Source organism: Salvelinus sp. IW2-2015, unplaced genomic scaffold (assembly GCF_002910315.2).
Source record: "Salvelinus sp. IW2-2015 unplaced genomic scaffold, ASM291031v2 Un_scaffold2377, whole genome shotgun sequence".
In the NCBI taxonomy this organism is placed as follows: Eukaryota; Metazoa; Chordata; class Actinopteri; order Salmoniformes; family Salmonidae; genus Salvelinus; species Salvelinus sp. IW2-2015.
Genome location: NW_019943701.1, coordinates 61,862 through 75,312, shown reverse-complemented (window position 1 = coordinate 75,312; position 13,451 = coordinate 61,862). Strand labels below are relative to the sequence as shown.

The following is a 13,451-nucleotide window of genomic DNA, read 5'->3' as shown; positions in this document are numbered from 1 at the left end:
AAAGGAGAGAAACCCATTCTAAACAACATGAAATACAGTATGAAATTGTACGCTAAATCCAAAGCTCTAGTACACATACTATTGGAAACAGAAGCATTAGCAGAAACATTTATGGTCAATTAAATCCTTATTGAAGGCTTTACCAGAATATGTGTAGTATATAAAACATGCCGTACATAACATGGTGCCTTTCTTAGCGATATACTGTCCATTTCAACATGTTTATTTGCACCCAACGTGTGGGTTGTTGGCATTTTGTGCTGAAATGGTCTCACATACTTCATTTTTGTTTCGTCCCTTGTAAAAAAAAAAAAAAGACTATCTGATTTGGGCATTATTTATCCACAGACAGACCATGTATTACCAAAGGAAAACTGCCCTTTAGAAATGTCATCRTTGTGTCTCATACGATCATTATCCTAATTTATTTAAATGACGTGCACATACCTATACGATAGTAATCATTTCAGTTAGCTCCATCAAGCCTGTAATGTCATGAAAAATGCTAAAGAAACTTCCATTCTCCTACATCAATAAAAAAAAAAGGAAATTCAAGTGTGTTTGTGACATATTTACAGACATGTTCTGTTAGCCTATGATCGTTGTGGTGTATGTTCTGTTCTGTAGCTGCRTGTTGACATCTGGTTATTACCTTGAAAATTATTTTTTCATTTTTCAACTGTCAACCCATATTTAAATGACGCACATGTTGTAAGTTTGAACACGTTTTAATGTCTTTGATATAGATCAAGCTCACAGGTTGCATACAATAAGGTGTAGAGGGAACAGTATCGACAAAGKTTGAACAGTGCAAGGGAGCTTTTAAGCCAAGCAAGGCGCTATAATATGTTAGTATCTGATATATTTTTTTAAAGTGCATTGGGAACATGCAAGCAGCCATAGGAAAACACAACACCATTTCAACATTTAACTTAAAAATGTTTGTGCATTCTACTAACATTAACTAGCAGCTAGTTTAATGCAAACCAACACTATCAATACAATTTTTGACGTTTAACTGAGGACAATAGCACACATCTAGAGGAGTTATTTAAAKTGTCTTCCACTCAGATAGTGTATCCTAACCACAAACAGTCAAACAAGCAGACCAAAACATATATATAAAACAGAACACTTCCTTAATGAATAATCCATGTCATTTTTTTCCTCCGTCTGCTCTTGCGATGCATCGTGAGCATGGACCAGACTTTGACTATGGTGTTTAGCAGGGGGGTGATGTTTTTACGGTGGCGGACGCTAACGTCGCGAGCCCAACACGACGTTCATTTGACCTTCTGGGCCTTCTGGGCCGACTTGGTGACCTTTCCCGTGGACGGAGCCTTCTTCTCCACCGCCTTGATCACGCCCACCGCCACCGTCTGACGCATGTCGCGCACCGCAAAGCGCCCTGGGAGGGTGGAGAGAATGATCGAATGCGAGTCATACTTCTAATGACTTTATTATAAACGTATTTCAGTCTATTACAGGCTTTATAGCACATGCTACAATGCTATAGTTGATTTGTGATCATGGAACATGTGATTAGTTCTAGACAAGAGGCACAAAGATTGATGAAGGATGGAGATAACGTCTTATCTGATGAACAGAGCAGGTTCTGTAATATCTATATGACAATAAAGATGTACAGTACACGTCATCTGTCCCCCAATAGGGATCTGGGTTGAGGGCAGACACACACACACCACCTACCAAGTGGTGGGTACTCAGAGAAGCTCTCCACACACATGGGCTTCCCGGGGACCATGTCAACGATGGCTGCGTCGCCAGACTTCAGGGCCTTGGGGTTGTCCTCCAGCTTCTTGCCCGAGCGCCGGTCAATCTTCTCCTTCAGCTCAGCGAAYTTACAGGCGATGTGGGCCGTGTGGCAGTCCAGCACGGGGGCGTAGCCAGCACTGATCTGACCTGGGTGGTTCAGGATGATGACCTGAGGGAGGAGGGAGGAGACACACACACATGTCATTTCTCTTCTATGTGACTCTATGCTATTTGTTTCCTGTTTAAACGGGGTAGTAAGTGATGTGTGAATTGGACAAAAACAGGAATCAGAACACAGCATGTTAATTGGTGCCTCGTAAGGACTCGTTTCAGTCCAGACACACAATGTTCTCCACAGCTAACTCTCCTATCCAGACCTGTGCAGTGAAGTTGGCCGCCTCCATCGGCGGGTCGTTCTTACTGTCTCCAGCCACGTTCCCTCGCCGTATGTCTTTTACCGACACGTTCTTGACGTTAAAGCCCACGTTGTCTCCGGGCATGGCCTCRGTCAGCGCCTCGTGGTGCATCTCCACTGACTTGACCTCCGTGGTCACATTGACGGGGGCAAAAGTCACCACCATGCCTGGCTTGATCACGCCCGTCTCCACCCGCCCCACCGGGACCGTACCAATACCTGGGAGAGGGAGGTGAGAGGCATGAAATGTTTGAGGCAATCTTTCAAGTCTCTCTGAGGCCAGGMTTGAATCCGATCGCACTTGTAGAAATTGTWGCATTTAATGGCAATGTTACCGCCTTCGCAGAGATCGCCTTCAAGGTAAACGCTGCAGATGTCMGCTTAATTGTAAATTCCAGTTAAATGTGCTAGATCGAGGATCGAACGCARCTCGGATTGAATCCCAGCCTGAGTGCAAGGTATAACATCAAAATAAAATGTATGTAAGAACTGAAAAACAACTCAAAACCCCTTGGCTTTCACTGCTGCAAAATTGACTGAATTGAAATGGAATTGACCCCCAAGCCACTGGCATAGCACCAGTGGCAGGGAGGCCTCACAAGCTCCTCCACCTCCCAGGGCCTCACCTCCTATCTTGTAGACGTCCTGTAGGGGCAGGCGGAGGGGTTTGTCTGTGGGGCGGGAGGGCGGCTGGATGGCGTCCAGGGCCTCCAGCAGGGTGGTTCCAGAGGCGTTGCCATCCTTACGGGTGATCTTCCACCCTTTGAACCATGTCATCTACAGGGAACAGACCAAATATTAGGAACAAGCGTAACTTAAGCGTTATGGCCTACAGAAGAAATACATATTAAGACACTTTGTAAAACTAACCACTTTTCATACAATTGCTGTTATACTAATTGGGCAGTGTAATTCAGTGGTGTGCATGACTGCCTCTGCAACTCTATTGTGTAATAAGGTTGCGTCCTAAGAATATAAAGTGTCCTCCTGCCTTGGAAAAAGATAAGGATAAGTATAAAAAGAAGAATACTAACGTTAGGGCTAGCCTCCAGCATATTGTCCCCATTCCAGCCAGAGATGGGAACGAAGGCCACCGTATCCGGGTTGTAGCCAATCTTCTTAATATAGTTGCTGACTTCCTTCACAATCTCCTCATAGCGTTTCTGGCTGTAGTTGGGCTCGGTGGAGTCCATCTTGTTGACCCCTACAATCAGCTGCTTGACCCCTAGGGTGTAGGCCAGAAGGGCGTGCTCGCGGGTTTGCCCATTCTTGGAGATGCCCGCCTCGAACTCGCCCACGCCCGCCGCCACGATGAGCACAGCACAGTCCGCCTGTGGCAGGGAGCAACCATGACGTTTAATTTTGTATGCATTTGAAAGCAGTTTGAAAGCAGAAAGTGTTACATGAAAAAATAAGCTATTTCTTATTCTTATTTCTTGTTTTAGTAAATGTAATTTTAAAATATGGTGCCGTTTATGAATTCCCGGGAAAAAACGTTTGATTTTCAGAGTAGCCAATGTAATCCTGGTCAAAGGTTTTGTTTTGTAAAAGTATAGAAGACATGTTTAATAAGTTTCATGCTCTTCCTTCTTCCAGTTTTGGGGCCCATACGTACCAAATAAGAAGGCCCCTGGCTAAAYTTTTAGTCAGGGTCCATGTTAAGTGACAGCTGGATACGGTAGTGTCTGCAGCCCATACCTGAGAGGTGCCTGTAATCATGTTCTTGATGAAGTCCCTGTGTCCCGGGGCGTCGATGATGGTGACGTAGTACCTGCTGGTCTCAAACTTCCACAGGGAGATGTCGATGGTGATGCCTCGCTCCCTCTCTGCTTTCAGCTTGTCCAGCACCCAGGCATACTTGAATGAGCCCTTCCCCATCTAAAGAGAGACCAAATCAATGTCAAAAGTCTGTGCAAACAGGATAGACCTTAAATACATCCCGGCACAGAGAGTAGTTTTGTTAAGTTACTTGTGTCTGGTCACCTCCATACCTCAGCGGCCTCCTTCTCAAACTTCTCGATGGTCCTCTTGTCGATGCCCCCACACTTGTAGATGAGGTGGCCTGTGGTGGTCGACTTGCCTGAGTCCACATGGCCGATCACCACGATGTTGATGTGAAGCTTCTCCTTGCCCATAGCTGTTCACTCAGGAAGACACCGGAGTAGATTGTGGCAAGAGGGGTCAACCAAGCTAGCCAAGTTATTAGGAATTACAATGTCATTAACCGAGCAAAATGTATTACATTTTAGGAGGTATTAAGGAGACAAATATTTGTGAAATGTATTAATACTAGTGACTGAGTCCAGTATCCCTTTGCAATGCTTTGTTTAGTTGATGTCTGCTAWGCAACGAAGAAARCTCGCAACAGTTGGTAGATTATTGCATCACGCAAACACCTCTTCTCCCTCACACATCATCATTTCAGTCATCGAGAACCATTCACACCCCATCAGAGCTCTCTATTCCCTTCCCTGACAATGTGTATAAAGTTTCACTGAGTGGCTTTGCCACCATTTTGAGAGTGAGGTCATCAGAATGAAAGAACAGGTGAAAGAAAAGCAGCCATTTCTCAACAACATAGCTGTTATTTTCCTTCCTGGTTCTCAAWGCCTACCCCACCAWGTTCATGATGACACTGGAGACTGGTGGTTGGGTGCAAACAGTATTTGGGACGTTTAATATTTCAAGAGGCAGTCACAAAAAYAATGGCCAGTCAATCAATCAATATACACCCAGGTTACATTCCAAATGGCACCCTATTCCATATTTAGTGCACTGTGGTCTATACAGGGAATAGTACACTATAGCCTATAGGGAATAAGGTGCCATTTGCAACGACTCACAATTTTACCTAGATAACCCCTTCATCCTCATATACTCCCCTAAACACCTGCTACAATTGACACTGAAATAAAGTTTTATTTATTACATAACATGGCTATTAACAAGATATCAAAGAAATACCATGTAAACGCATAAGGAACATTTATATTATGTAGTTACAAAAACTTAACAAAATAATGGTATTGTGGCCATCATATAACATGTTTATTAGCTCCTACGAAGCAATGAAAGACATTACGGGACAGCAATAGGTAGGCTATTAAAGGACTATTGCCTTAGTTTTGCGAATATTGACGCCACTATCATGCATCTTGCTGGCTTGGTTAACTATTTCGCGTTATCCAAACACATAGGCTACAGCGCCGGTTCATACCGATACCCGAGTTATTACACTGCGCCATGTTACCTTCGAGAGCAACCTCTTGTTTTGCTAATAGTGTCARCCGCGTTGTTATTGTAATTTCCACATGGAGACTGCGTGCAATATATCCAAACCGACTGCCTTGCATAACCCTATTACATCCAGCGTTACACCTACCTCGTCAGACCATCATTTCACAGCACACATTTCAAAATGCAGACCGTGGTTGGTTAATACTTTAGCTTGTTGTTAGCTAAAATTGTATCATACCTGGGTTTGTGTAGATGCGCTCGCAAAAATTCGGCCAGTGATTGTGTAGCAAAAGATGCTGTCTGGTTTATTATTAGGGACCCAGTAGTGGGTGCTGCCGCTATTGGCTTTACATACGTCATTAGTTTAACCCCACCGTGGAGAAATTCATGTTTTTCACCACCAGGTGGTGGTGGTGATGTACCATAACAATCAGAGAATCAGCCCGAACCATCAATGTGTAACATTTTAACAATTTGAACATTTACACACAAACACAATAACAGAACACACATACAAGCACACTCAAACAGACATACTGTATATACCAGCAGAGGAGACAAATAGTAGAGAACTGTATCCCTCACAATCATCAATACTCTAAAGGCACTTGTTTAACTTGAAATATTGCGTCGACCAGACTGTTGCAGTAGGTGCAAACACATTTGGAGACCAGACCTAAAACATATGACCAAAGTTGGAAAGCTTCTTAAGTTAAACCTCCCATTAGTACTTTAAAAAAAAATGCATCATGACCAATAGAAGTAGCTAGGTATATTTGGGTAAAATGTACATTGTACGCAACAATAGTAAATAAACCAAGAGTTGTACTACTGTATACATTTCCCAAAATGTCTGGTCATCTTCATRAAAAAAAGCACTTTCAAAGAGAATAAATAAAAATTGAAAAACAAAAAGACTGTGCTACCAAGGGACTGTACTAGTGTTAAAAAGAAAACATTACATCCTTCTCCCTCAGAGACGCTATAACGTAACCTCACGCCCCCAAACTGATAGCTTTTCGGTACCGTAGTTRGCTAAGACGTCGTCAAGAGGTCGGACACGTGTGTCTGAGGAGCAGAGGCGCCCGTTACAAAGGCTACACATTCTATAGTGTACATACTAATGTGCAAAACATACTATAAAGCTTCTGCAAAGGTTAAATGGGTTGATACTGCAGCAAGACCAGAGGAACGGAGTTAGTAACAGTGTGTGTGTCATTTCAGCCTCACTATCTGTTCCTAGGTAAATACTCTCTGGTCTTCTGTTCAAGTGTGAGCAGCCAGGATACTGTAAGGCACTTTAAAAGTAGTGTGTCGAGACTTGTCAGCCAATCGTTTCGTAGCTTCACTCCAGAGTGTTCCTCATTAAATAACTTCACTCCAGATTTGGGAAAAGGTCGAGCCGAGAACCACCTCCAGCGAGCAAGGCCACTCTCAATCGTTTATTCTGTAAAGAAGAGCAACATAAACAAATGGACTAATGGTTACATTGCACTAATGTAGGCCGACACATTTTGGCTACGTAGATAAAAACCCGATTGGTAACATTTCTCAAAAAAGCTAAAGCAATGTCTTTCAAGTTCTAGAAATAAATAAAAATCTCCTGTCCCACATTTTGCACTGTTTCTATGGTAACATTAACAAGTCACTTTTCGGAGCTTTGATGGCACCAGGACTTACTCTAGAGTCTGTAGTTTGTAGTGTGGGTCATCCCTGATGCCGGAGAGAATTCGCAGTCCTTCTTCTCCCGTGTCGTTTCCCACCAGGCCCAGCTCTGTGATTTTGGAGCAGCTGGACTTTAGGGCTAAGGCTAGGGAGGAGCAGCCCTCTGCTGTGATCCCACAGCATCTCAGACTGGGGGGGGGGGGGGCGACATTCACTTGACCTTACTCAACAATGCATTATAAATGCATTTTTTGTGAATATGCTTGTAAGTATTAACACTGTTAACATGTTACTTACAACAGTCTCTCCAGTTTACAGGTTGCTGAGGTCAGTCCCATGCAGAGTGTTTTTACACCGCTGTCTCGCAGTTCGTTTCTAGATAGATCCAGCTCTTTCAGGTTGGTGAGATTGGAGCGGAGAGGTTTGTGCAGGTGTGGGCAGGTTTGCGTGTGTGTGTGTGTGTGTGTGTGTGTGTGTGTGTGTGTGTGTGTGTGTGGTGGTGTTCAACAAATACGCACAACATTAGTCTGTCATTTGATTTGAGTATACTGTCCCTCTAAATCACACATGATGTGCCTGTTGATGCCACTTCAATTGAAAACTATATATCAACGGTGAAGTTAGGCCTTCTACATTTGTACAGTCTCATCGCAGTACTCACCGTAGGGTCTCCAGTGAAAAGCGTATTGTTTTGAGGAACAGGAAAAACGAGACAACATCTGAGTGGCCCAGGTGGTTCCTGCTGATATCCAGMTGTTTGAGGAAGGTGGGGCTGAAAGTGAACCCTCCAGCCAGCCAAGGAGAGCCTCCAGACGTGAAGCCACAGCTCGCCAGACTGGAGAGGACGGCAACACTCGTCAATGTCAATTCAATTATTCATCCATCAATTATTTTATTCTTCAATATGTTTGTGTGGTATCCAAGGAGTTTGGAATAAGATAAGACAGCGAAAATACACATTTCCTAAACAAAATTGAACACGTTTGAATGTACTATTCAGCTCATATGGCAGGCAAAGCAAAGTGGCAGCCAGCGGGCCAAATTCGGCCCACGAGTGATTTGTTTTTGAATTGCCAAAATTGTCTAACTTGTTTTCATAGGGGTGTACTTGGGATTGGGCACAACTCTCTGTGAGCTAGCTAGCTTACTTGAGTTTCTCCAGTTGACAGRCGGGCAGTCCGAAGGCTTTACAGAGTATCTTGACCCCCTCGTCCTTCAGGTTGTTGTTGCTCAGGTTGAGCTCCCTCAGACTGGGGATGTTCACCAGACATCCAAACATGYTCTCACAGCAYTTCTCAGTGAGCTGACAACAGTACAACCTGGTGGTGGAGGGAAAATGTATGGTACATTTACTACAGTGAACATTCCACTTTAGAATCAGGGAGGTGGAATGTGTAAGTGTACTACAATACTCCAGGCAGTACTCACTCCAGTTTGTATATCTGGGTTGACTTCAGTATGTCCATAAGCAGCTCCACCCCCGCGTCTCCCAGATCGTTCATGCTGACGTCCAGCTCTCGCAGGTGTCTGGGGTTGTCTATCAGCAACACCGCCAGAGCGTGACTCAGCTCCAGGCCCAGCTTGCAGTTTGAGAGCCTAACGAAGATTACAAAAAAAAATTGAAGACAACAACTATTTCCTTACAGAAGGGAATTTAATTTTCATCAAGCCACAATATTAACACGAAGGAGAATTTAATTAAATGATATTACAAGTGGGGGTACAGCAAGCCTACACAAAATCAGAACACAACAGGTTCCGTGGACATTTACTCAATACTCACTTCAGGATCTGCAGTTCGCACTTAACAACCTTTAGTACGTCAACAAGATGAAACACCCCCGATTCTTCCGGTTCATTGCCGCTCAGATCCAGCTCTCGCAGGTGCGACGGGTTGGATTTGAGAGCTTTGGCCAAAGCTGCAAAGCCATTCTGTTTGACCCTGCAGCCGGACAGTTTCAGTCTCTCCAGTCGGCAGTGTGGCTTGGCCAGGCCGGCCGCCAGMAGCTGCACTCCTGAGTCCTTCAGCGTGTTGAAACTCAGGTCCAGAGCTTTCAGATTGGACACCTTTGAGGTGAGCGCCGAGGCCAGACATTCACAGGATTTCTCAGTCAGGTTGTGATACGACAGTCTGGTGGGAAGGAGGGTTTATGGAATCAAGAAGCACATTAGAAGTCATACTAGTAGCCACTTGAACCACCAAAACTGTAAGACGAGCCCAACAAACTTGAATTACATAATTCTGATGACAATTATCTTGTGCGTTACCGACATGTCATATAGATATGTAATAGCTGGTATTGTTAAATGACCAAGTACTTACGTGGCTGTCTGGGAAGCTTTGATCACTGGCAGCATCCTCAGAAGTTCCTTGTCTCCTCTGTTCTCTACTTCTAACCCAAGCATGTCTATCGACCCAGACTCCGATGCCACTAAGAGAGTGGCCAGGTCGGACCAATGTGCAGGTGGATATTTGGCATCTGGGGGGATTCCCGTCTTGAGAAAGCGCACACTATCATTGTCTAGAGAGTAGTCTTTCAGTTCCCTCAGGCAGTTCAKCAGGTTGAGGGTCCTCGGCGAAGCGGGATTCTCCAAGACCTTCTTCTTGATGTACACTAACATTTCCGGAAGGGCAGTAGACGAGATGAAGCCAGCCTCTGAGAACATCTGGTTAAAGTTCTGAGCAATGCCGAGGAGGAAGCGAAGGAAGAGGTCCATATGTCCAGTCTTGCTCTGCAAAGTCATGTCCACCGCGCTCTTGAGTTGGGTGGCATCTCTAAAAAACCAGAGAGTTCTCTCGATCTGGGTTTTCCGGTTGACAGCCTGGTTTTTGTCTTGGACGCCAACAGATTGAAGAAACCACAATGCGGCAATGAACTCCTGGATGGTGGTATGCCCAAAGTAGTAGATCTTCTTTTSCTGCAGCCCAATATCCTCCCTGAAGATGGGTATGATCACTTTTGCGTACACAGCTGCCACTTGGACATCAATGTTGCACTCTCTTAGGTCTTCCTCGTAGAAAACCGTGTTGCCTTTCACCAACTGCTTAAAGGCTAGTTCCCCCAATTCATCAACTATCTTTACATTGTGGTTCCCCATTTGTAACAGGACAAGTAGGTCGTTAAATAATGGAGTTAGTGCGACAGGTTCGCATGTTTTGTCGGGTACATATGTCTGTTTCTCGAGTATTGACGCTGAGATTGAACACATGCAAGGTATCTGGCACAAGTTGTAGAGGCCCTTCGAGTTCTTCAAGTAGGTGATAACTGCTTTGGCCTGGTTCTTGTCATTGATTGCTCTCCTGAAGAACTCTTCTTTCTGGGAGTCGGTGAAGCCTTCGATTTCTGACACTCTGTCAATGTACTGAAGAGGGATGCGATGGACTGCTGCAGGTCTGGATGTAATCCATATGTGAGCRGCAGAGGGAAGAAGATTACCATTAATGAGGTTTGTCAGCAGTGTCGGCACRGAGGAAACCTCTGTGACATTGGTCACAATCAGGCTGTTCTTGAAGTCGAGAGGACGACAGAATTCATCCAGCCCGTCAAAGAAGAACCCAACTCTGCAGTTCTCCAAGTTGCAAATTCCAGGTTCTTTCAATTCTGGGAAAAACTCGTAAAGAAGTTCAATCAGACTCAGTCTCTCCTTCAGCAAATTCAGCTCTCGGAAAGGAAGGGGAAATATTAGTTGGACTTCCTGGTTTCCTTTTCCCTCTGCCCAGTTAAGAATCATCATCCGCACCTGGCTAGTTTTGCCAATACCAGAGACGCCCTTTGTCAGAGCTGTTCTGATAGGCTCATCGAYTTCGGAGTTTAGGAATGAACATGTTCCTTGATGTCTTCTCCTGTAGCCTGGCTCAGATAGAATGTACTCATGTTGGTTCTCCTTGCTACTTTTACCAGCTTGATAGTGGAGATCACAATGTATATAAAATGGATGCTCAGTTTTCCCCCCTGGCGGACTTTGGTACTTTTTCTTCAGGATGGCTTTTAGCTTATTGCTGAGTTTCCCCACATGGGAGGCAGAGACTTTCCTGTCAAATTGGCAAATAAAAGTATATCTTATTTTCTACGTGCAATATAAAATACTAACGCTTCAATGAACATGCCCTACTGTGTATTCAAAATTACATTCATTTTCAATAGACTCATTCTGAGCTGGTCCTCTGTTCTTACTGTGTGGTGAATGTGATTCKCTTACCTTTGTTCAGTCAATCGTTTTTTCCCCCCAAGGCAAAACATTTCCCTGGATTCAGAGGAGGTAGATCTGTTACTACCAACGTTTGTGTTCCTTAAATATCTCCAGAGACAGAATCTGTGTAGAATGCAGMAAGACAGGCTAGCTAGTCCCACATTCGATGACAGCAGCAGGGAGGTCACACTACCAACCAACCATTGACTTGTAATACACACAGAATATTGTGATTAGCAATATTGGTACACTATATCAGTGATGTACTGCCAATACTCCCTAAATTGCACTGCCTCTCATATGGGAAATTATTAATTAACATGTTAAGCCACAAATGATTCTAGCTAAGATTTCCACCTCAGCTTCTCATTGGTAACATGGGTATGTGTTTGTGTTAACATTACACTCCTTGTACTCCGTGACATATGCCAAACAGTTTGGCATGACAATGAGTGGCATGATGGCACAAACAGACTGGCACCCTGGCTAGCTCATCAGTCGTGCTTTCAAACCTTGATTTTGAAGAATATTACCGTGTGAAATTAAGGCAACAGTCTTAACTAGCTAGYCATCGTAGCTGGCTATCCATTGTTAGGGTCATGTAAACATCAACTAGGTACCTAGCCAAGTTAGTAAGTGCCTTGGCTTGTGCTAGCCGGAACGTCTCATAGGCTCCTGTCCCAACTCCTATTTATGTAGCGCGGGGCAGCTTGGACAGGACGCTAGTCTATCRCAGGGCCTTACCCCCAATCTATCTCCTTAATGCTGAGTGMCAAGCAGAGATGCATCAAGTCCCATTTTTACAGTCTTTGGTATGACTCGGCCAGGGATTGAACTCACAACCGTCCAATCTCAGGGTGGACAATAACCACAAGGCCACTGCGGTAGTCAAGTTTAGAGACTGATCAAATAATTTGCTAACTTTAGGGATGGTATCATGATCTGTGTGGYCTGTGTAGCTAACTAGCTGGTATAGCTAAATAGCTGACAAAATAACGAATCTGCTTTAGGTTAACTCCAGGTCCTATTAGGAATCTGTCTSGGCTAGARGACTAAACTCAACTCCATAGCTAAAAGCTACAGTAAATGGCTACGATAATGTACAGGCTAGCATTCATCACATTCCATTTTCTTTGCTGTAAATTACAAACAACCACCGAACTAATGCAATTCCACAGTTATATGCTTACATGCTTGCTTTTCTCCGTCTTATTCAATTTGACCATTTCGTCTCGACAAATTCATGTTTTTCAGATAGCGCAAAAGGGGAGCAGTACAGAAGCAGTCATAGCCTTCTTCTTCTTCTGCTTCTATGATATCATAGCGGTCCGCAAACAATCGTTTTCGCGCATGCCGCCACCTACTGTGCTGCAATGTACGATAAATCATGACCTGCCCAATTCTGTRCTACCATGAAAATAAAATTCAAAACCAACTGAATCCCTAACTTCTACTGATCCCATATCTCTGAGCCTCWAGCCTCTCTCTGTGCCTGGCATCCACCAACTGCTGCCCTGTGTTCTCCCCCACAATTACAGCACTTAATCTTCACATTGCTTCCACATTCACTGTAATCATGTGCCCCTCCACACTCGGCATATCTTTTCTTTCCGTTACACTGARCAGCTACATGTCCCATTCTTTGGCATTTAAAACACTGCAGTGCATATGGGACAAATTCTCTAACATTGAAACTAAGGACTCCTACATGTACTTTTCCCGGCAAGACTTTCTCAAACCTCAGCATCCCTGATAAGCTTTCACTTCKTTGACCCTCTTTCCTACTGATCAACTTTTTGGCCCCAATCACTCTGCCTCCCTTCACATTTTCTTTAATATCCMCTGTGGACATAGATATTGGGACTCCAGTGATGACTCCCCTCAATCTAGCATATGTGTAACCGATGTGAAATGGCTAGCTAGTTAGCGGTGGTGCGCGCTAATAGCGTTTCAATCGGTGAGGTTCCGAAGCCAGAGACGCTCCGTCAAAATAAAGACCCCAAACTTCCCCGTCAAGTCTTTGATTGGTCAGAGTGTAGTTTCTGTGCACCTATCTGTTGGAATGTAGCCAGACATTCTTACCGGAGTTTACCTGAGTTTTTGGTTAGACTATGTAGGCTTATAGGTCGTATGATGGTCATGGAAAATAAATATTTGTTGAACAATT

The 13,451-nt window shown here is 44.2% G+C and overlaps 2 protein-coding genes across 5 annotated transcripts; both read right to left on the bottom strand.

Moving 5' to 3' along the window:
- Positions 1 to 709: 709 nt before the first annotated feature.
- On the bottom strand, positions 710 to 7,528 carry LOC112073809 (elongation factor 1-alpha 1). 2 transcript variants are annotated; one of them, XM_024141047.2, is made up of 10 exons: positions 7,391 to 7,528; positions 7,109 to 7,282; positions 5,667 to 6,875; positions 4,183 to 4,381; positions 3,890 to 4,069; positions 3,226 to 3,522; positions 2,818 to 2,968; positions 2,154 to 2,410; positions 1,711 to 1,945; positions 710 to 1,408 (listed from the first exon to the last, which is right to left on the bottom strand). In XM_024141047.2, exons 4-10 carry the CDS (start codon positions 4,324 to 4,326, stop codon positions 1,284 to 1,286), a joined length of 1,389 nt encoding a protein of 462 aa, XP_023996815.1. In that variant the 5' UTR covers positions 4,327 to 4,381; positions 5,667 to 6,875; positions 7,109 to 7,282; positions 7,391 to 7,528; the 3' UTR covers positions 710 to 1,283. The 2 variants fall into 2 exon arrangements, with proteins under 2 accessions (XP_023996815.1, XP_023996814.1); XM_024141046.2 differs by having other exon boundaries at positions 4,183 to 4,328.
- Positions 7,529 to 7,545: 17 nt separating this feature from the next.
- On the bottom strand, positions 7,546 to 13,055 carry LOC112073808 (NLR family CARD domain-containing protein 3-like). Of its 3 annotated transcripts, none has more exons than XM_024141044.2 (7): positions 12,475 to 13,055; positions 11,294 to 11,338; positions 9,417 to 11,126; positions 8,877 to 9,224; positions 8,522 to 8,689; positions 8,242 to 8,412; positions 7,546 to 7,928 (listed from the first exon to the last, which is right to left on the bottom strand). In XM_024141044.2, coding segments are annotated over exons 1-7 (2,622 nt in total). In that variant the 5' UTR covers positions 12,477 to 13,055; the 3' UTR covers positions 7,546 to 7,750. The 3 variants fall into 3 exon arrangements, with proteins under 3 accessions (XP_023996812.1, XP_070296389.1, XP_023996813.1); XM_070440288.1 differs by having other exon boundaries at positions 7,547 to 7,928; positions 11,294 to 11,491; positions 12,475 to 13,054; XM_024141045.2 differs by having other exon boundaries at positions 7,547 to 7,928; positions 11,294 to 11,407; positions 12,475 to 13,054.
- Between the last annotated feature and the right edge of the window lie 396 nt (positions 13,056 to 13,451).